Source organism: Ascaphus truei, chromosome 5 (assembly GCF_040206685.1).
Source record: "Ascaphus truei isolate aAscTru1 chromosome 5, aAscTru1.hap1, whole genome shotgun sequence".
In the NCBI taxonomy this organism is placed as follows: Eukaryota; Metazoa; Chordata; class Amphibia; order Anura; family Ascaphidae; genus Ascaphus; species Ascaphus truei.
Window position 1 is genome coordinate 117,250,102 of NC_134487.1, and position 21,136 is coordinate 117,271,237.

At 46.4% G+C, this 21,136-nt stretch overlaps 1 protein-coding gene across 2 annotated transcripts in view; it reads right to left on the reverse strand.

Annotated features, from left to right (window-relative positions):
* The window catches only part of ACSS3 (acyl-CoA synthetase short chain family member 3), a 120,906-nt gene that overhangs the window by 64,450 nt on the left and 35,320 nt on the right, over positions 1-21,136 (reverse strand). Inside the window, exons 3-4 of one of the 2 annotated variants that reach the window (XM_075600506.1) lie at positions 15,264-15,408; positions 1,556-1,744 (exon numbers count right to left, since the gene is read on the reverse strand). In XM_075600506.1, coding sequence (XP_075456621.1) covers positions 1,556-1,744; positions 15,264-15,408 — 334 coding nt within the window. The remainder of the gene's footprint in view (positions 1-1,555; positions 1,745-15,263; positions 15,409-21,136) is intronic. The other variant, XM_075600507.1, reaches the window with a different exon arrangement.

Sequence of the window (21,136 nt, forward strand, 5' to 3'; positions counted from 1 at the left end):
TATAGGAGTAATAATGTTGGCTACGTATGTACCCTGGCTGTTTTTGCTTATAGCCTGGGCAGCAGGGGGAAAACAACCGTGGCAACCTCAGGCCTTTAGGAAAGCGGTCTACTGTAGTGAATGAAATAGCTTTTGCTGCCTGTGGCTTAACCACGGAGCCACATAAAATTTACTTTTTTTGCACGTGGATTTGGGGAGAAAACCTGGGCTACATCTGTATTTCTTTTCTACAAAAATCGAGTTGTTCAATTCTGTCCTACACCATATAATAAAAATGTCAGATGCTATCTGAACATATATTGGTCATACTGCACCGACACACTTTATTCGAGCAAATACCCAGTATGTACCTGGCAGATACCTGGAATGCGCTGCTCCTCACCTCTGACAAGCCCCGTTGCGTTTGCCTTCCCAGCCTGGGTTCATGCCTGGCTGACGGGCGGCTGATCTGTTAAATGATAATGATTAGGATTTAATAGGCTGCAATGCTTCGCGTGTCTACCAGATGGCATAAATTCATGAATTGTAATGCAGTATATATATATATACTGTGCAGTATTGCAGCCAGCGGGAATAAAATGCTTCAATCCCTGCCTGAAAATACCTCAATGCACTCGGGCAGAAAACAGTCACAAACCTCAATACACCCGGGTATACCCGAATTCGTGGGACTAGCCGAGCTCGAATAAAGTGTGTCGCCAGTGTATTTGCAAGAAACACCTACATGTATTCAACTCGGATAGATTGTTCTACTCAAAAAATAAAATATTGGAATATGGACCACAAGTTATGAAGAAAATGGTCACAATGATTTTTTTTTATGCGCAAAGCTCTTAAATATGTTGAATTTTAGAACAGTTTAAAAAACAAATGTATTATCATTGATAATTTATTTAAAGATCTGCTGAAATGAAATATCCACATATAAATTGTAAAGCACTACAAGTTGTTTTGGACTAAGGCCCCGCTCCCTCCGTCAGCGCTCCCGCACTGCAGACAGGCGGGGTGCTGACATACACAGACCGCGATATGCGGTCTGTAGGAAGCGGGAGGGGTGGCGTGGCTTGAGCGGAGGGACCCGCTACTCTCCCTCCCTCCCTCCACGGGCTCGGGCTGTCACTCATACACACACGCAGGCACTCTCTCACACACACACACACGCACGCATGCAGGCAGGCACTCATACACATACACACACACACACACACAGAGGCAGGCACTCAGGCACACACATACATACACACACACACACACACACACAGACAGGCACTCACGCTGCTTTCCCTCCACACTCCTCCCCGCTCCCCGAAGCCTCTCCTCCTCCCGAAGCCTCCCCTTCTCATTGGCTCACACCCACACCACGTGACGAGTCAACGCTAGGGATCACAATTCTCTTGTATCCCGTAGCGGCTGACGCGTCACAGCGTGTAGTGAGCTGTGCAGCCAGGGGGGACCGGGACCGGCTCGGCAGGATTTCCCTGCTGCTGGGGAAAGCCCGTGCAGCCGCCCGCGCCGCCGGGCACAGCGGGTCCCAGGCCTAATGTATAAGATTTACCTTTGCATGGTCGATGCGCACCGATAACTCCTTGGGTGCAAATCCTCCAAATATAAGACTATGTACAGCTCCCAGTCTTGCACATGCCAGCATTGTATACATTGCCTGTGGTATCATTGGCATATAAATGATAACTCTGTCTCCTTTCCTGACTCCAAGCTTTGCCAAAACACCAGCTAGCTTGGAAACCTGTACAGACAGAACTGCAAGTTTAAGAACACAACTGGTTTATTCATCGTTAAACATATTAGTGTTACGTTTTTCTATTTCGCCAACTAGGTAACAGTTATAACATATGCGTCTGTGTTTTCTAAGCATTGAAGGTGTCTTCCGGCGCCGGAAAGTTTCTTATGTAATAGCACTGTTTAGTAGATACTAGCTGATATACCCGGCGTTGCCCGGGATGTAAATCCGTAATAGGTATTATTATTTATAATAGTTGAAAAGAAACATGGAAGAAAATGTAATACGATATTGTTGTTTAAAAATGGTTTATTGTAAACACACCACAGTACAATGTATATTTTGATGACATAAGTGATGTAAAAATGTGAGGTGTGTGTTCCGCTAGGGTGTGAGTGGGTGTGAGGCATCGGGTGGGTGTTCAGTACGGGTGGCGGGTGGGTAGTGGAGTGCTGGCTGTGGGCGGGAGTCCCGCTAGGGTGTGATCGGGTGTGAGGCGGCGGGTGTCTGGTGAGAGCGTGCCGCGGTTGGTCAGTGATGTGGGTGCGTAGGGGTGTGAGTGTGGCGGGTGGGTGTGAGGCGGGAGGCGCCGGGTGGGTGGTGAGTGGGTGCGGCGGCTAGTCAGTGATGTAGGGGCGGGAAGCGGTGGGTGTGTGTCGAGTGTGGCAGCTGGGTGAGAGGCGGCAGGTGTCTGTTGAGTGAGGGCGGCGGCTGTGGGGTGCAGGGGTGTGAGGCGGCGGGTGGCTGAAAGGGAGGGGGGGGGAAAGGCAGGGGAGGGGGGGGGAAAGGCATGGGAGGGGGGGGGGAAAGGAAGGGGAGGGGGGGGAAAGGCAGGGGAGGGGGGGGGGAAGGCAGGGGAGGGGGGGGGGAAGGCAGGGCAGGGGAGGGGGGGAAAGGCAGGGGAGGGGGGGGGAAGGCAGGGGAGGGGGGGGAAAGGCAGGGATGGGGGGGGAAAGGAAGGGATGGGGGGGGAAGGCAGGGATGGGGGGGAAAGGCAGGGGAGGGGGGGGAAAGGCAGGGGAGGAGGGGGAGGAAAGGCAGGGGAGGGGGGGGGAAAGGCAGGGGAGGGGGGGGAAAGGCAGGGGAGGAGGGGGGGAAAACAGGGGAGGGGGAAGGCAGGGGAGGGGGGGGGAACGGCAGGGCAGGGGAGGGAAGGCAGGGGAGGGGGAAAGGCAGGGGAGGGGGGGAAAGGCAGGGGAGAGGGGGGGGGGAAAGGCAGGGGAGGGGGGGAAGGCAGGGGAGGGGGGGGAAGGCAGGGGAGGGGGGGGGAAAGGCAGGGGAGGGGGGGGGGGAAAGGCAGGGGAGGGGGGGGGAAAGGCAGGGGAGGGGGGGGGGAAAGGCAGGGGAGGGGGGGGAAGGCAGGGGAGGGGGGGGGGAAGGCAGGGGAGGGGGGGAAGGCAGGGGAGGGGGGGGGAAAGGCAGGGGAGGGGGGGGGGAAAGGCAGGGGAGGGGGGGAAAGGCAGGGAGGGGGGGAAGGCAGGGGAGGGGGGGAGGCGGGAGGGGGGAAGGCAGGGGAGGGGGGGAAAGGCAGGGGAGGGGGGGGAAGGCAGGGGAGGGGGGGGGAAAGGCAGGGGAGGGGGGGGAAAGGCAGGGGAGGGGGGGGAAAGGCAGGGGAGGGGGGGGGAAAGGCAGGGGAGGGGGGGGGAAGGCAGGGGAGGGGGGGGGAAAGGCAGGGGAGGGGGGGGGAAAGGCAGGGGAGGGGGGGGGGAAAGGCAGGGGAGGGGGGGGAAAGGCAGGGGAGGGGGGAAAGGCAGGGGAGGGGGGGAAAAGGCAAGGGAGGGGGGGGGGAAAGGCAGGGAGGGGGGGAGGCAGGGGCGGGGGGAAGGCAGGGGAGGGGCCAAGGGGAGGAGGGGGCAAGGGGGGGAAGGACGGGGGGGGAGGACGGGGAGGGGAAGGGGGGGAGGGAGGGGAAGGGGGGGAGGGAGCGGGAAGGGGGGAGGGAGGGAGCGGGAAGGGGGGATGGGGAAGGGGGGTGAGAGGGGAGGGGGGGAAGGCAGGGATGGGGGGGAAGGAGTGGAAGGCAGGGGATGGGGGGAAGGCAGGGGACGGGCAAGGGGGGAAGGGGGGATGGCAGGAGAGGGGGAGGGGTGGCAGGAGAGAGGGGGGAAGGCAGGGGCGGGAGTGTCACTGTGTGTCTGTCAGTGTGTCTGTCCCTGTGTGCGGCAGTGTGTCTGTCCCTGTGTGTGTCAGTGTGTCTGTCCCTGTGTGTGTCAGTGTGTCTGTCCCTGTGTGTGTCAGTGTATCTGTCACTCGCTATGACGGGGGGTTGGTGGGTGGGTCAGGGGGGTGATCAAAAACGGAGCTGGGGGAGGGGTCAAAAACGGAGCTAGGGGAGGGGTCAAAAACGGAGCTGGGGAGGGGTCAAAAACGGAGCTGGGGAGGGGTCAAAAACGGAGCTGGGGAGGGGTCAAAAACGGAGCTGGGGAGGGGTCAAAAACGGAGCTGGGGGATGGGTCAAAAACGGAGCTAGGGGTGTGCAAAACGGAGCAGGGAGGGGTCAAAAACGGAGCTGGGGGAGGGGTCAAAAACGGAGCTGGGGGAGGGGTCAAAAACGGAGCTGGGGGAGGGGTCAAAAACGGAGGGTCAAACCCCCCCCCCCCATCCAGCAGTACCAATTCCTCACCTCAGGCGGCAGCAACAGCAGCAGCGTGGCCAGGGGTTAGAGCGCACCGGCCAATGAGAGCCATGGGGGGGGGGGGGGCAGCAATCCGGAGGGGTGAGACATGTGTGTGTATATACTGTTAGACCACACCGGCCAATGAGAGGTGTGCAGGGGCGGGTGGGCCAAGGGAGCAATCTCATTGGCCTGAGGGACACAGGCCATGCAGACATACAGTGCTTTCAGAAATATATAGTAGATTGGCCAAATACTGCTGGATTACATGAATTTGCATGCTGTTTTGTAGACTATTAAAGAGATGTAAAATTCTATCTATAAATAGTAAGGTACTACAGGAATATTGGGGTAAAGGTCCCCCCAAAATGACTAGTGCTACAGAGCATTATACCCACATATTGATGAATTGCTGCATCCGGAGTCAGAATTAAAAATGAACAGTGGAGCTGATATAAATTAACCCCTAGTTGGGACGTGGTCTGGCAAGACTATGAAGGGTTGTCCGGGAGTAGTCCTAGGACCCACCTAGACCCCATACAAAAAGTCCTGCAACGTAATAAGCCAGTACACCTGGGGAAGCTCCAATTTGCAAAGTGGTATCTGAGTACACACATATGTCTTTCAATGATCCGGTATTTCGTGTGCTCCACGCTGTTTGAAGATGCAGAAAGAATTCACCGTCACTGGAAAGGAGAGTGAGACAGCGGGCACGGCCGCACAGCAAAAAATGGCAAAAGGCTGGACTGCGCTATAAGGTAACTTTATTAAAGTATAGGATAGTTAAAAAACAAGAGGAAGGGTGGCACCCCCCGTGCCTCTTACGCGTTTCACCCGCTATGGGCTTTTTCAAAGAGTGACATTACTCGTGCACAGCCTCCTGAAATACCGGAAGCAAACTGGATGTGACATCACTCCACCAATTGGATGCGAGTACTCTTTAGCTGGTATACAGGGAGACCGCACTCCTGGTAAGTGTATACACATATGAAGTGGATCAGGCACAAAGGGCATGCGCAAAAAAGACAATTTAATAAAAACATTTAAAACAGACAATTCAAATATAAACACTATATAGAACAACACACAAATATTTAATCTATAATCGCACATCTTCATGGAGAGTGGCACATACATAAAAATGTATACAGAGAAATTATACAAACCACTCAGATGAAGATGCGAAAAGATACTACATAATAAGAAATGCAAATAATATTAAACTCAAGTAAAGTGTGGGGGGGGGGATAGGAACTATCAATTAATTAATTCATTTAGTATTTTAAATAACTCAGGTACATAATTCAATAGCATGCAACAGTCAAGAAGTGTATTCACAAATTGAAACATATACTAATGTAACAAAGTGAGCTGAAACATAAAACATAAATGGCATAACATCTTCATACATTGCAAAAAATAAAATTAATTTTTTGCAACAAGTGTGGTCAATTTTTATCTGTATATGAACTTCAAAAAGCTTCTTTATATGTATATCTTCGACATATACCAATATGGTGATACATTACAACTATCAAAGGTAAACAGGGACAAGGGAAAAATGAAATTCTAAGAGGGACATTTCAATAAAGGAAATGATTTTTCATAAAAAAAGGACATGTCATCTGGAAAAGACGAGGAATGGGAGTAGTCAATAATACAATTAGATTTTTAATCAATACCAAGGTTGGTTTATGAGAGAAACAACATAATGTATCCCATAACAGAGAAAAAGACATGTATTATTGACTACTCCCATTCCTCGTCTTTTCCAGATGACATGTCCTTTTTTTATGAAAAATCATTTCCTTTATTGAAATGTCCCTTAGAATTTCATTTTTCCCTTGTCCCTGTTTTTGCTAAACACCTGTGATAGTTGTAATGAATCACCATATTGGTATATGTCGAAGATATACATATAAAGAAGCTCTTTGAAGTTCATATACAGAAAAAAATTGACCACACTTGTTGCAAAAAAATAATTTTATTTGTTGCAATGTCTGAAGATGTTATGCCATTTGTGTTTTATGTTTCAGCTCACTTTGTTACATTAGTATATGTTTCAATTTGTGAATACACTTCTTGACTGTTGCATGCTATTGAATTATGTACCTGAGTTATTTAAAATACTAAATGAATTAATTAATTGATAGTTCCTATCCCCCCCCCCACTTTACTTGATTTTAATATTATTTGCATTTCTTATTATGCAGTATCTTTTCGCATCTTCATCTGAGTGGTTTGTATCATTTCTCTGTATACATTTTTATGTATGTGCCACTCTCCATGAAGATGTGCGATTATAGATTAAATATGTGTGTTGTTCTATATAGTGTTTATATTTGAATTGTCTGTTTTAAATGTTTTTATTAAATTGTCTTTTTTGCGCATGCCCTTGGTGCCTGATCCACTTCATATGTGTATACACTTACCAGGAGTGCGGTCTCCCTGTATACCAGCTAAGGAGTACTCGCATCCAATTGGTGGAGTGATGTCACATCCGGTTTGCTTCCGGTATTTCAGGAGGCTGTGCACGAGCAATGTCACTCTTTGAAAAAGCCCATTGTGGGTGAAATGCGTAAGAGGCACGGGGGGTGCCACCCTTCCTCTTTTTTTTTTTATAACTTTGGTTTTATTGTGTTTTTCATAAGCGTACATGTACAGTCATAGCATCTGCAGAAATTGTACCAAAACATTTCAATTTACTTTAACACGTATCCAAAAAGGATGGGGGGAAAGGGGGGAAACAGGAAGGAAGAGGGTGGGGGGGGGTAGGGGGTGTGGCACGGGGCACTCTCCCGCTGGGTCGATTGATATTTGATATCCCCGACTCCCAGCTTCACCATAGCCCTGATCCCATCCGGGCTCTCTCGACGGGTGGGGGGTCTAGTCTCCAGCTCTGATCACTCGTCTAGGGCGCTCCTGTCACCACTTCCTCTTGATTTTTAACTATCCTATGCTTTAATAAAGTTACCTTATAGCGCAGTCCAGCCTTTTGCCATTTTTTGCTGTGCGGCCGTGCCCGCTGTCTCACTCTCCTTTCCAGTGACGGTGAATTCTTTCTATAAATAGTAAGGTGTGAGTAAGTCCCTTGAACCTGCAGTGTCTTTCCAAACAAAAATTCCGGGAGATTAGCATGGTTCAGCTTCGGGGACCGCCTGTTGACAACTCAGTTTTTTTTTTTTTTTTTAAAGCTCCTTTAAAGCTGTAGACCAAGCAATAGCTAACGTGTTTTTTGTTTTTGTTTTATTTGTTTGTTTTTTTAATAAATCAGTTCTGTACTACAGTATGAGAAAATACTTGTAGTATTATTTTTTTAAACAACACTGAATGGCATTTTTAATGTATTATAATGCAACAAGCATTTTTAGTTTCTATAGCAACCATTTACAAAGTCACATCCCCTTCCACACCCCTTTTTGAGCCCTGCGCTCTCTTTAGTAGTGCACCAATTGTATATAGTGACTGCCTGTTTACATAATCCTCACCGCAGAACTTTGCATCTTTGGTCCTCTTCTGCTGCACTAACAGCCATTTAGTGAACCCCGAGCCGAATCTTCGCGATGGATCAGCAATTTAGGTAATTACTTATCATTGTGTGGATTATATTGATGCACATATAAAAAGGAAAAAAAAATAACAACAAAAACCGACAGCTTGAACTGCTGCTTTAAGCTTTCTAAGAATATCAGAGCTGTCCTTCAACAAAATAGATGACTAATGTTAGAGCATCAAGAGTCTCTAATTTGCCTGAAACATTTCGGCCATCATTCTATAAAGTGTGGGCTCTCTGTGCGATAACGCCAGTGGCTTTATTTTTATTGTTTAACAATATTTTGCGCTGATTTGTAGTTTTTCACTATTTTGTTACATTTGTGACCTTCCTTAAACCATTATGCATACAGACTTCTCTGCCACTGCATTTTAACAGAAACACATAACATTAACTGGCATTGTCCTGGCTGTCCTTGACCAGATTGTCTACTTCTACTTTAGCGTAGCTAAAAAATAGCTGATGTCCTGTTAATGGTAATGTAGATACCTTTTACAATATTTGAAGGCGAGTGTTAATTCTTGAAACCAGTCAATAACCCCTTGTGCTGAAGCATATTTTGAGGAGGATGTCCATGTTAAAATCAACTACATGGTGAAAGAGATTTGCACAACTACTAATACAAAATAATAGTTAATAACCATACTGAAGACCAGTAAAACAGCACAGGAAGGGACTATGCTGGGCGTAGGGTGGTAAAAGCAATGGATATGAAAACTAATGGAAGCTCTAAATCTAGTTTGTGGCTTTACTGAAAAGTATATATTGCAATTTGTTTCTACTGTAAATAATTTTCCTCTTCGTAATCAGTATAAACATGCAGTATGAGCAGGGGGTCGACAAATGCACTCGCTCGGGCGCCACTTCTTACCTGCTGCGGCGTCCCCCAGTCTTCTTCTGCAAATTCATCTTTTCCCCCTGCAGCTCCAGTTAAAATGGCCGCACGGCGTCAAATGACGCCACGTTGCCATGGCAACGTGATGCCACGTGACGACACGCTGAGCCACGTAAGGCTACGGCCCCGCTCCCTCAGTCAGCACGCCCGCACTGCATGCAGGCAGCGCGCTGAGAGGCACAGACCGCTATCTGCGGTCTGTAGGGAGCGGCGGCCGTGGTTTGAGCAGGGGGGCGTGGTTTGAGCGGGGGGGGCGTGGTTTGAGCAGAGTGACCCGCTACTCCCCCCTCCCTCCACAGGCTCGGTCTCCCGGGCTGCAGGAGGGAGCTGCTGCGGGCTGCTGGAAGGTAAGCAGCTCCCGCTCCCTCCCCTTTCCCCCACAAATGCCCTCTTCACACACGCTGATACACACACACACAAATACACATACACCCTACCTTGTGGCGAAAGCTCTCTGACAGCTCCCACCCCCGCCGCTGATAGGCTCATGAGCGTACCACGTGACGCGTCACCGCTCAGGATCACAATTTTCTTGCATCCCCTGGCGGCTGACGCATCACAGCGCGTTGTGAGCCGTGCAACGAGGGGGGACTGGGACCGGCTCAAGAAGGATACCCCTGCTGGTGAGGAACGCGCATGCGGCCGCGCCGCCGGACGCAGCGGGACCAAAGCCTTACGCGTCGCCGCGTGATGTCATCGTGTCCCATTGGCATGGCGTAATTTTACGCCATGTGGCCATTTTAACGAGCTGCAGGGGAAAAATATGAATTTGCAGGGGAGAAGACAAAGAAGGCCGCACCACGTTAGGGGCGAGTGAGGGAGTGTTTTTGGTGGGCCACTGACTTTTGGGGGGGTGGGGGGCGGGGGGAGTGGGGTTTTGCCCAGTTTGTCGGGCCCCGAGTATGAGTAATGATTTTTTATTTGTTCCATATTAACAAACACACATTCTTAGGTTATAGAAAAAATAGCCTCAATGGATGTTATGCCTAAAGTAAACTGGTGACTTCACGTACTTCAAAACAGAAAAAGTTATGGATTATTTGCCTATGTCGGTAAATAAAGAAAGTAATGCGAGATAGGAAAACTTTTTGAAAACAGATATACATGATTTATTACACCAACTAAAATGTTTTCTGGCTCAGAAAAACAAAAAACTGTTGAAACAGGTATTACTTATTACGCAGACCAGTTGCCAATCTGTCAATTTGAGTAAAATGTGAGCCACTGTAATCTAATGCTGCAAGGCCATGAAATAGCGTTTCCTGTTTCGCTGAAGGACAAAATATAATTGGGATAAGAATACGTGTGCTTAGGCAACTTGACAATATGTATTCTTCATATATATACTGCTATAGCCATGGCTGGTCCAGACTATCTTTCTGCCTTCCTGTCACGTAAATTCTGACAACTACAGACAGTGAGAGGCTACCCTGTGGGGTTACCCCCGTCACGCAGCCTTCCCAGAGTGGCAGGAGAGGAGATGACACTGGGTCTGTGTTGCAGCCAATCATGGTGCAGACCCTGTGCTCCCCTTTCTGCATTATTAATAAATGAAAGTAGAAAAAAAGACATTCTAAAATTCATTACAATAGGGCTATTTACAAAGTACCCATGCTGAAAAGAAAAAAAATCCTAATATATAATAGCACCTGTCCATTGGCAGCCTTTTTGTTTTTAAATACATCAATCAAATTCCCCTGTATCATGCATCCTCCAAAGTGGCCTGAATACATTATCTCCCATCACACACACAGTATGTCATAGAATTATTACTGCACTTTTCGCAGAATAAACGTATCCCATTGTGATTAATAAAGGACAGATTAAATGAAACCATACAGAAATGAATTGATGGTATGTGCCACTGTGCTAAAGAGCCATTCATATATAAAGTGAATTAATTATATTGTACAACACTCTGGGGAGTTATCAAAACTGATAACTTCACTTTTAGATTTATTATCCATGACTGGACTGTACTTCCACACTTTCAAAACACTCAGCCCTGAATGACTGTACTAGCTCTGTATAGAAGTCCAAAATAATAATTATTATTATTATGAAGTACATATAAAACTTTAAAACAGTGTACGGAAAACCCTGTGGTATCTATGTTATTAAAACAGTCCACACATATTTAACATTTAAAAAAATAAGTATGTTTACAATATTTGTAGAACAACGGTTTGTATTTGCAGTGTTCCTTTAAAGAGGCAATCCATAAAATAAAAAATTTACAGAAAAAAAAAGAGGCAATCCATGCCATTTTTTTTTTTAAATTCACACAGAATTGAAGCAGGGGGTCTCCGGAGCTGAACCCCATTCTATTCAGCTTAGGGGACCCCTGCTTCCGGAGGTACTTACCTCCATAGTGTGTGCTGGTAGCCAGTCCAGAGATCTTTATACTGCTCATTTTGAAAGCTTCCGGGCCCTGCGGGCCAATAGGAAGCCGTGACATCACCCGGTGTGGATTCCTATTGGCCCATGTGACACGGGAGCTTTAAACTGCAGAAAACTGCAGAGATACCGGCACTTCCTTCCGAGGTAAGTATCTCTGGAAGCAGAGGGTACCAAGAGAAGTCTCACACTCTCGCAGACTTCCTTCACTACAAATTTATGCTATCCTGTTTCAACTCTGCCCTCTCGCAAGCTAAACAAGCCTACTTTTCTGCACTAATCAACATGCACAAGTCTAACCCACGCTGACTTTTCTCTGTCTTTGATACTCTACTCAAACCACCCTCAGCTGCCTCTCCTTCCTCCATCTCCGCTCAGGACTTTGCTGACTATTTTACGGAAAAGGTGGAATCCATACGTCAGAACATCCCCTCTGTTTCTTCTTCCCATCCTACACCTCTTCCTAACTCTCCTCCTGCCTTCCTTGACTCTTTTTCCACTGTCTCAGAGGAGGATGTCTCGCGGTTGATCGCCACTTCTCCCTCTACCACTTGCCCTCTTGACCCCATTCCCTCCCATCTCCTAAAACCTCTTGCTCCTACTATAATCCCTACGCTCACACACATTTTTAACTCCTCCCTCTGCTCTGGAACCTTTCCATCCTCCTTCAAACATGCAACAGTCATACCATTACTCAAAAACAGCAAGCTTGACCCTACCTGTCTTTCTAACTATCGACCTGTCTCCCTCCTGCCTTTTGCCTCTAAACTCCTTGAACGTCTTGTATTCTCTCGCTTGCTCCATTTTCTCAACACCTATTCTCTCCTAGACCCTCTACAATCTGGCTTCCGCACTGCTCACTCCACGGAAACAGCCCTCACTAAAATAACTGACGACCTCCATGCTGCCAAAGATAGAGGTCATTACACTCTGCTCATATTACTCGACCTCTCTGCAGCATTTGACACCGTGGACCACCCTCTTCTCCTTCACATTCTCCATACTCTTGGTATTCGGAACAAAGCTCTATCCTGGATCTCATCCTACCTCTCTCATCGTACTTTCAGTGTCTCTTCTGCTAACACCTCCTCCTCCTCTATTGATCTCTCTGTGGGGGTACCCCAGGGCTCTGTTCTGGGACCTCTTCTCTTTTCTCTGTACACACTCTCTCTAGGTGACCTAATAACATCTTTTGGGTTTAAATATCACCTCTATGCTGACGACACACAAATATACTTTTCAACACCTGACCTTACACCTGCTATACAGACCAAAGTTTCTGAATGTCTCTCTGCTATATCATCCTGGATGGCCCTCCGTCGCCTTAAACTCAACATGGCTAAAACAGAGCTCCTCATACTACCTCCCAAACCTGGCCCTACTACCTCCTTCCACATTACTGTTGGAACTACGATCATCCACCCAGTAGCCAAAGCACGCTGCCTAGGGGTCACACTCGACTCCTCTCTCACATTCGCCCCTCACATTCAAAACATTTCTAAAACTTGTCGCTTTTTCCTCCGCAATATAACAAAGATACGCCCTTTCCTCTGTTGCTCACTGCTAAAACTCTGACTCAGGCCCTCATTCTCTCCCGTCTTGATTACTGTAACCTCCTGCTGTCCGGCCTTCCTGCCTCTCACCTGTCTCCCCTACAATCTATCCTAAATGCTGCTGCCAGAATCACTCTACTCTTTCCTAGATCTGTCTCAGCATCTCCCCTCCTGAAATCCCTCTCCTGGCTTCCAATCAAATCCCGCATCTCACACTCCATTCTTCTCCTCACTTTTAAAGCTTTACACTCTTCTGCCCCTCCTTACATCTCAGCCCTAATTTCTCGCTATGCACCATCCCGACTCTTGCGTTCTGCTCAAGGATGTCTTCTTTCTACCCCCTTTTTATCTAAAGCCCTCTCCCGCCTTAAACCTTTTTCACTGACTGCCCCACACCTCTGGAATGCCCTTCCCCTCAGTACCCGACTAGCACCCTCTCTATCCACCTTTAAGACCCACCTTAAGACACACTTGCTTAAAGAAGCATACGAATAGCACTGTGAACATTCTGAACACATGATACATAAAGCTTGGCCCCCTGCAGACGCACTTATCAGAACTCCCTCCTCCTGTCTCTGTACGTTCTCCCTACCTACCAATTAGATTGTAAGCTCCTCGGGGCAGGGACTCCTCTTCCTTAATGTTACTTTTATGTCTAAAGCACTTATTCCCATGATCTGTTATTTATATTATCTGTTATTTATTCGATTACCACATGTATTACTACTGTGAAGCGCTATGTACATTAATGGCGCTATATAAATAAAGACATACAATACAATACAAGTGCTAAAATTATTGGGGTTCAGCTCCGGAGACTCCCTGCTTCAATCCTGTATTAAAATATTTTAAAAATTATGACAAAACGCCATGAATTGCCACGTTAAAAAAAAAAATTGTTTATTGTAGTGATTTCTTTCTTAAAAATAAACTTAATGATGACAATGCTCAGGAAACAACTACAGTGCAAATGAAGCCCAGTGCCTTCACTCTTCAGTAATTACATGTACTGTACTGTAGATGCTACCTACACTACATATGCTTGCACAGCACCTGTGAATGCTGCTTCTGCACCTCATTAACTCTATGGCTAGGAGTCATCAAGCTGCGATGCGGGTTATCACACCACGACCCAGCACTAACTGCCATTCAAGTCATTGTGTGTTACCACTCTTTGTGGCTTGAGGAATTCTGGCCTATTTCAGGTAGGAGAAAGTTACCAAACTAGACATATCATTGGGTTCAAGGCAATGACAGCATGAAAACACCTGGGTGGTGGCACATGCTTTCGAATGAGATAAATGTGTTACTACTTATTGCATAAATCAATAGGAGGTGAAACATAGCTAATTGTTGAGTGGATTACCATTACCTCAATAAGATTTGGATGCAGTTATAATGGAAAAACATGCTTCCCATTCCTGCCCAACCCATTACTTTATTTAGTTTACCAAATTATAATGAAAATGGGCCTCATTCTTTACCTACACTGAAAGGCATGTAGTTGATTTAATAATGATACTTGGAAACTCTCGCTCTCCTATTTCAGTGAAAACTATAGTTTACCTTCACTGCACCATGCAACAAGAAATATTTTCTAAAATTCGAAGTAATAATAATAATAATAATAGTAATGACTATTTATTGGGGGTGCACACAGACACAAGGATGAGGAAGCTTCATGATGTTGAGAAGCGCATGAGGGATGTTTGACAGTTTTTGTAATGCTTACACATGAGACTGAATTCATTTTGCCCATCAACATTTATTGTATAAAGCGCTCACATAGGAAACAGTAAAAGCATGAACAATATATTTGTTTCTTATATAGAAGAGTACTGTACGCAGCTCTGTATGTGGGATTTTGCAGGCACACTAACTCCCTCCCTTCAATCTAATGTTGGTCGCCGAGGCATATAGAGATAGCGTGGCTTGCCGAAAATCACCAGGAGAGACTGGAATGAGAACTTGGTAAACCCATTTCGAAGGCAGTCACATTACCACTGAGCGATTTCTTGGGCCTTGAAACTTGAATCTGACAAAGTCATATTACCCATTTTATAGTTTGAAACACCATTTTCTACATGTCAGTGGACAGTAGAGATGTGGGAAACTGTCTGGTTCAATTTGCAAATGTTCCTGGAATTTTTGTAAAGAAATCTGCGGATCAGTGAATCATTTGAGAAGACGCAGGGACATTACATTAATTAGCTAATTCAAAGATGTGTAGTTATGCAAATATTAGCAAAAACAGAGTATAAGCATATTTTACATCACACTTCATGCTGAAAAATATATATTTTTTAACACACAAGAAGTTGACACCTTTATCTGAACAGTACATACATCCTAGTAAAAGCTTATGAACAACGGCAAATATAGAATCACATGCTTTTAATGGAACTGAAGCCCAAAACGGTGTCTAATATTTTTGACTATCCTCATCTCTGACTTGATTGGTTTACCACTCCAGTTCCGTAAATAAAAAGTTCAAGTTGCATACTGTAAGTTACCTGTTCATACATCTCTTGGTAAGTAATGGCCTGTTTAGTGTCAGTCACAGGGCTGTCATGGATAACAGCAATTTGATCTCCTCTGCCATTTTCTATGTGACGATCCAGAGCATTGTAACAAATGTTAAGTTCCCCACCGATAAACCTTAAACAAATTAGATGAAAGAAAAAACTAAGTTGAGGCATACACTAATCAAAAAAACTGGGGTTATACTTTTCTAAGGAATCCTATGATATGAGATGTATAGTGTGACATATGAGTTTTCACAATTCTTGAAGCTATATCTTCTGGTTCTGTTAAACTTCAGTAGAGTCTCGAATCCTTATGCTGTGGATAAAATGGCAAGAATAGGTAATGATGACTGGTATTTATTCTTCAGACATCACTAAATATTTGTAATGGATATGATAAAACATCACGAGGGTAGCATCAAGAAAAAGATAAATGCATAAAATAACGACTTTCAACCCAGTTCAGTGAGAAGCAGAAGACCGTCTTTTCAGACGGAAAGGTTTTTGCAATGTAAATACTTCTGTTATTTTAGTACATACTGTACAAATGACTCAAAGTGTGTTGCCAAAATAAAACAAACAAGAAAATATATTCAGAGTTTTAGAAATCAAGTCCCAATGAAAGTTATAATCATCTGCTCATGTTTTAGATTAATTCTCACAGAATTTAAATTGTACCTTTTGATCATATACCTCCTTACTTGCTATATTTCTACACCACATTGTACTGAGCTATACAGTCATACCCCGGTTTAAGGACACTCACGAGTAACATATTTTCAATAGCCCCATACACCTGTGTCCGTACGCTCGCTTCGCGAGTGCGGACACTTATTCTGCCCTACATACCGCCGTAGTAGTGACGCACTGATTCCCCTCGCCCAATGGGCAAACGGCAGCTTGTGCATGCGCCTGTCAGCACGTCCTGAACAGCAATACCGGCTCCCTACCTGTACCGAAGCATCGATAAGTGGGAAAAAGGTAGTGCTTCACTTTAAGTACATTTCCGTTTTACATGCATGCTCTGGACCCATTGTGTACGTTAATGTGCGTTATGCCTGTACATTTGTTTGCAACAACAAAAATAGCAATACTATGGCAACTGTATGTTTATTATGCTGCATCCCTTTGTAAATTATTATGCATGCCAGATTATTTGAAGGTATTATGAAGCAACAATAAATATTTATAGCAGTCTTCAAATTATTGTACAGATGTAGCAAAGACTTCTTGCTTCTGAATGGAACCCTTGCAGTGTTAATCCTTCAAACCCATCAGTCATCAAGCCGCATCGTCTGAAAGAGATGCGTAGAGGGCCGCGGGGAACACACACAAGCAGTGTCTGAGAGTGTCCCACTTCCAGAGCAGCTCAGAAGGTAAGAAGCAGTCATATTCGGTCATCTACATCAGGGGTGTGCAAGCTGGGGAGCAGGAGATTTTCCTGGGGGGGCGCGGCGGTTGCAGATGCCCTCCGCTCTTCCCCAAAGCATTTAAAATTAAATGCCGGGGATCGCATGAGGTCTCTGCAACTCTCAATTTACCGTGATTCATACGGCTGTGTGACGCATCGCCATGGCAACGCGGTGGCAAATGACGCAGTGGGGTCCTGTGACATGACGAGGATCAAATGACACCGCAGGATCCAGCAGCATCATTTGACGCAGCTCCAAGGTAGGGGAAGAGGCGCGCGAGCACCGGGGCAGGCAAGACAGGAGGCACAGCAGCAAAAGTTTGCGCTACCCTGAACCACATCATCAAGGGGGTTGGACAGGACATTCAACACTGTCCAACCAGCTTCATGTTATAGATGACCAAATATAGTCCTATAGTATCCCCCCCTCATGATGTAGATATCCATATTCAGGCATCTACATCATCAAGGGGTTGGACAGACACAGAGATTGTTTCTTACCTTCTCATCTGCTCTGGCACAGGGCACACTCAGAGACTGCTTCTGTACTGTACAAGAGTGTGCCCCTGCGCAGCTACGCCACACGGTCTGGCTCTGTTAATGCTGCTGGGATCCCATTTGCAGCGTTAATCCTCCCGGGCGCAATCAGTCCCCGCAGGCACTTAGAAGTTATCTGGCAAAAACAGAATTTTTTTTTTCTGTGTATTTCCTATTGTGGTGGTAGGGGTCCAGGGACCAGCATAATAAAGGTGAAGTCGGATGCCTAGATCCTACTTGTCCTTCCCTGGGGCTCATTTGGTCACCAGTCCCCGAGGCTACTCAGTTTTTACATGCCTGGTAGCCCCTAGTATACCCTACAAATCTAGTGCTTTATTACTGGGTGTGTAAACTGTAACAAAGAATGAAAATATGTTTGCGCAACATATCAAGCATAGCCAATGTCTCTGGACATCCGGGGCTGAGAAAGCCTTTGTGCAGCTCGCATGTCCTGAGAACTGCTAGTACTAGGTCTAAAGAGCGATGAGAGGTGCAGGAAACAAAGAAGAGAGGGTCCGGGGGTGGAGATCGGGCCGGGGTGCCATCCGCCCAAAAAGCGTAGCATTTAGTTGTTCCCCCGAACATCGGGCGCCAAGCCCAGCAGGAGATAGCCTGCTGGCCGGGGAAGCCGTTGCTGAGCTCCCACTGATAGGCACCACTCCCATTGGCCTGTTCATACTCCCCCCTCCCCCCCAAGCTCTTTAACTCTTCTCCGTCCCACTTCTTGCCCTGATTTGTCGCTGTCCCGTCAACCATGATTTCCTATGGCAGCGGGAATCTATGTACGGGGAACCCGATCTGCGTTTCAGAGTTCCATCTGATCCCCACGTGGAGGTGGACTAGGCGGTGTGCTCCGAGGCTATGTCGGAGATACCTGAAAACGAGGCTGGGAGCCTATCCAAGCAGGAGATTTAAAAGTGCTTGTGTGTTACGGGACAGAGAGTTGCCGGAGAGGTGGACAGCAGGACTTTTAAGCGGGAGATTTTAAAGTGCTCATCCGCAAATTGCACCAGAGAGTTCTGGATGGTCTTTATCTCCACAGGAGTGGACACAAACTCCAGGTAAGCCTTGGAAGTGACACCTGCCACCTAGATAGCTAGGATCCCCCTGTATTCCCATTTTTGGTGTAAGCTCAGTTTGTGATTTTTTTGCTGTGGTTGCTGGCTCCGGCCAGAATAAATACTCTTTATTGAAATGCTTTGTCCTGTCTGGTGCCTTGATCCCGGTGTTAAGATCTGGTCTGCTGCGACACCTAATAATGAATAATACAAACTTTTATCGTTTAAAAGGTAAAGACTATTGGGAAAAGTAAAATATCTATTTCTCATCATAAGCGCTGCGGGGACAAGAGCCGCCCCTCAATGGGGCCGGGCCCGCTGCAAGGGGCAGCAGCCGCGCAGCGAGTTTTTCAGACCTACATTAACATTGTGATTAGATCTAGTGACGGAGCACTAGGCCACGCCCCCCGGCGGTTCAGCCAATGAGGGTGAACCTGCCGGGTGACGTCATGGCCGCGCCCCGTCACACCCCCGTCTTTTCCCCTGCAGCTCACTGCAGACCGGGGGAACTCTGCTGTACGCGCCGCCAGCCTCGCAGGCGCGCGTGCAGCGCAGGCACTGGGGCCGCAGCCTTATTCTCTGTGTGTCTCAATATTCTGGTTTTGGCAGTGTATACTCAAAACGTTTAGCAGTCCTATTGGACTTGGCCCATGTAGTTTAATAGATTAATAATTATAACCTGCAATATCTAATTTTCCCTTTCTTTGCTTAGCTTAAGTTCTCAACACTTAGATTTTCTTTTACAGCTTTACATAGAGCAGCAAATCATGGGTTTCATGAGTTTCAATGCCAGACTGAATGGAGGAGTTTAATAAAACAGGTCTGTTTAAGCTGGAGCCAACAGGAGCAACACAATGCACAGCTTCAGGGTACACTCACCCAAACAGGGGTTACTGGCGGAATCATAGCTTGCACCTCGGGGGGTGCCTACATGTTGGAAATCACAGAGAAGCTCCGGATCGCCCTATGAATCAGGTAAGATTAAAAACAAAAAATAAAGCAGCCAGGATTGTTGCTTTAAAATAGTTTTCTTAGGTTGTAAATCACACGTAAAAGTTACACATGAATTGAAGTGGAAAGTGAAAACATGATAACCTTCTCTGCTGAAAATATCATGGAGGTTGAAAGTGGTATCAGGTAGGAATAATCAACATAGATCTTGGTAAGGTTTTTGACGTGCTCCATGACAGGCTCATAAAGAATCATTGCCACATACTACAAAACAGAAAATTGCCTTAATTGAAGGAAGGTACTAGCTTCCCTAGGGGTTTGTTCTTGGCTCACTGTTTTACAATTCAGGAACACAAGGCCAGATTCAGTAAAGGCCAGCATTCTCATAGCATATATATGTGTCGCATGCCATACAATTTGCTCCTTATTCATTATATCAAAACAATTAATTCGATTTTGTCATTGCCGTTTATAAAGCCGCAATCCCAGCTGCTCCTCTTTAAACTATAACCTTCACTGTATTTTTGGAGGATGGAAGCTATGGGGACCCATGACCTGAACCATGCTCCTTCCCGAGATTCTTACTTGTGAAGGTACCGGCGTTCAGTCCCTTTCAGAGTAAATAAAATGGTGTTTTATAATTCCAGCGTCACGTGGGCCAATAGGAAGCCACAGCATCATTCATTGCAGCTTCCTATTGGCTCGCATGATGCAGGAGATTAAAAAACCAGGAAGTAACTCTGGCACCTCTAAATATTTCCAGAACCCGTGGGTCCCTGGAGCTGAAAATAACGCAATTCAGCTCTGGAGAGGCCTTGGATCCCATCCTGTAATATAAAAGGGAAGGGCTAGGTAGGCGAGTTGTTGCTTTAAAACATGCTATATAGTATGTATTCAAGCTAAACTGATGCAACATAGCCTGCATACATACTGGGCTTAATCAACATTGCTGTTAACTGGTTTACGTTGCATTAACCTAAGTTAATGTCACTATGCCGTAACGCAGGGGTGCGCAAACTTTTTAGTCTGTGCGCCCCTCCCTCACCTGTTCGCCGGCGTTTCTGACATCACGACATCATGTGACGTTGCAGAGTCTTGTGACCCCGCGTTGCCATGGCGACATGTCGCCAGAAGCCTACGGAGATCAGGTAAATGAGTTACAGAGGCCTCGCGTGCGCTCCCCCGGCATTTAATTTAAATGCTTTGAGGAAGAGCGCGGTGCCTCTAATTGACCCCCCCCCCCCCACCCCAGAGAATCTCACGCCCTTCACCCCCACTTTGCGCACCCCTGCCTTAATATATATCTTCAAAAGCCAATACCGTACCGTTAAATCTTTTTTTTCACCCGGAATCAGCAGTGCGTTAACTATAATGGGAGATAATGATAACTATATGCAATGTAGGTGTTCCCCTCCACGCGCATATCCACAAAAGGTCTATTAAAAGGTAACACAGGGACATTACATTCATTAAGTTATACCTAAAGATGGCATTACTACCATCCAGACCTTGAAAAAGGGGAGAGGGACAGAGAAAGGGACCACTTGGGAAATAACCTAAATATGCAAATTGTTTAAAATCAGCATATCCTCGTTCTTCAAACGCCTTTTTCAGGATCTGGATAGGAGTAAGGCTAAAACATTCCTAACGTCAAGATGACGGAAGCCAACGCAACATTGCGCTGCATTAACGTCACACTAAGCCTATGGTAATGAGTTATAATTAGCTTTGTGGAAATGCGTTAACCTCGGGGCAAATAACGTCAGTTACAGATTTAGGCAACGTAGTGTTACGAACCCAGAGTCAACGACCCTCTGTAGATCTGGCCCTAAATAGCTTTACTTAAAGGCCTATTTATCAAAGTCTCCAACATGGCAAAACCAGGTCAACGCTGGTGCAAAACA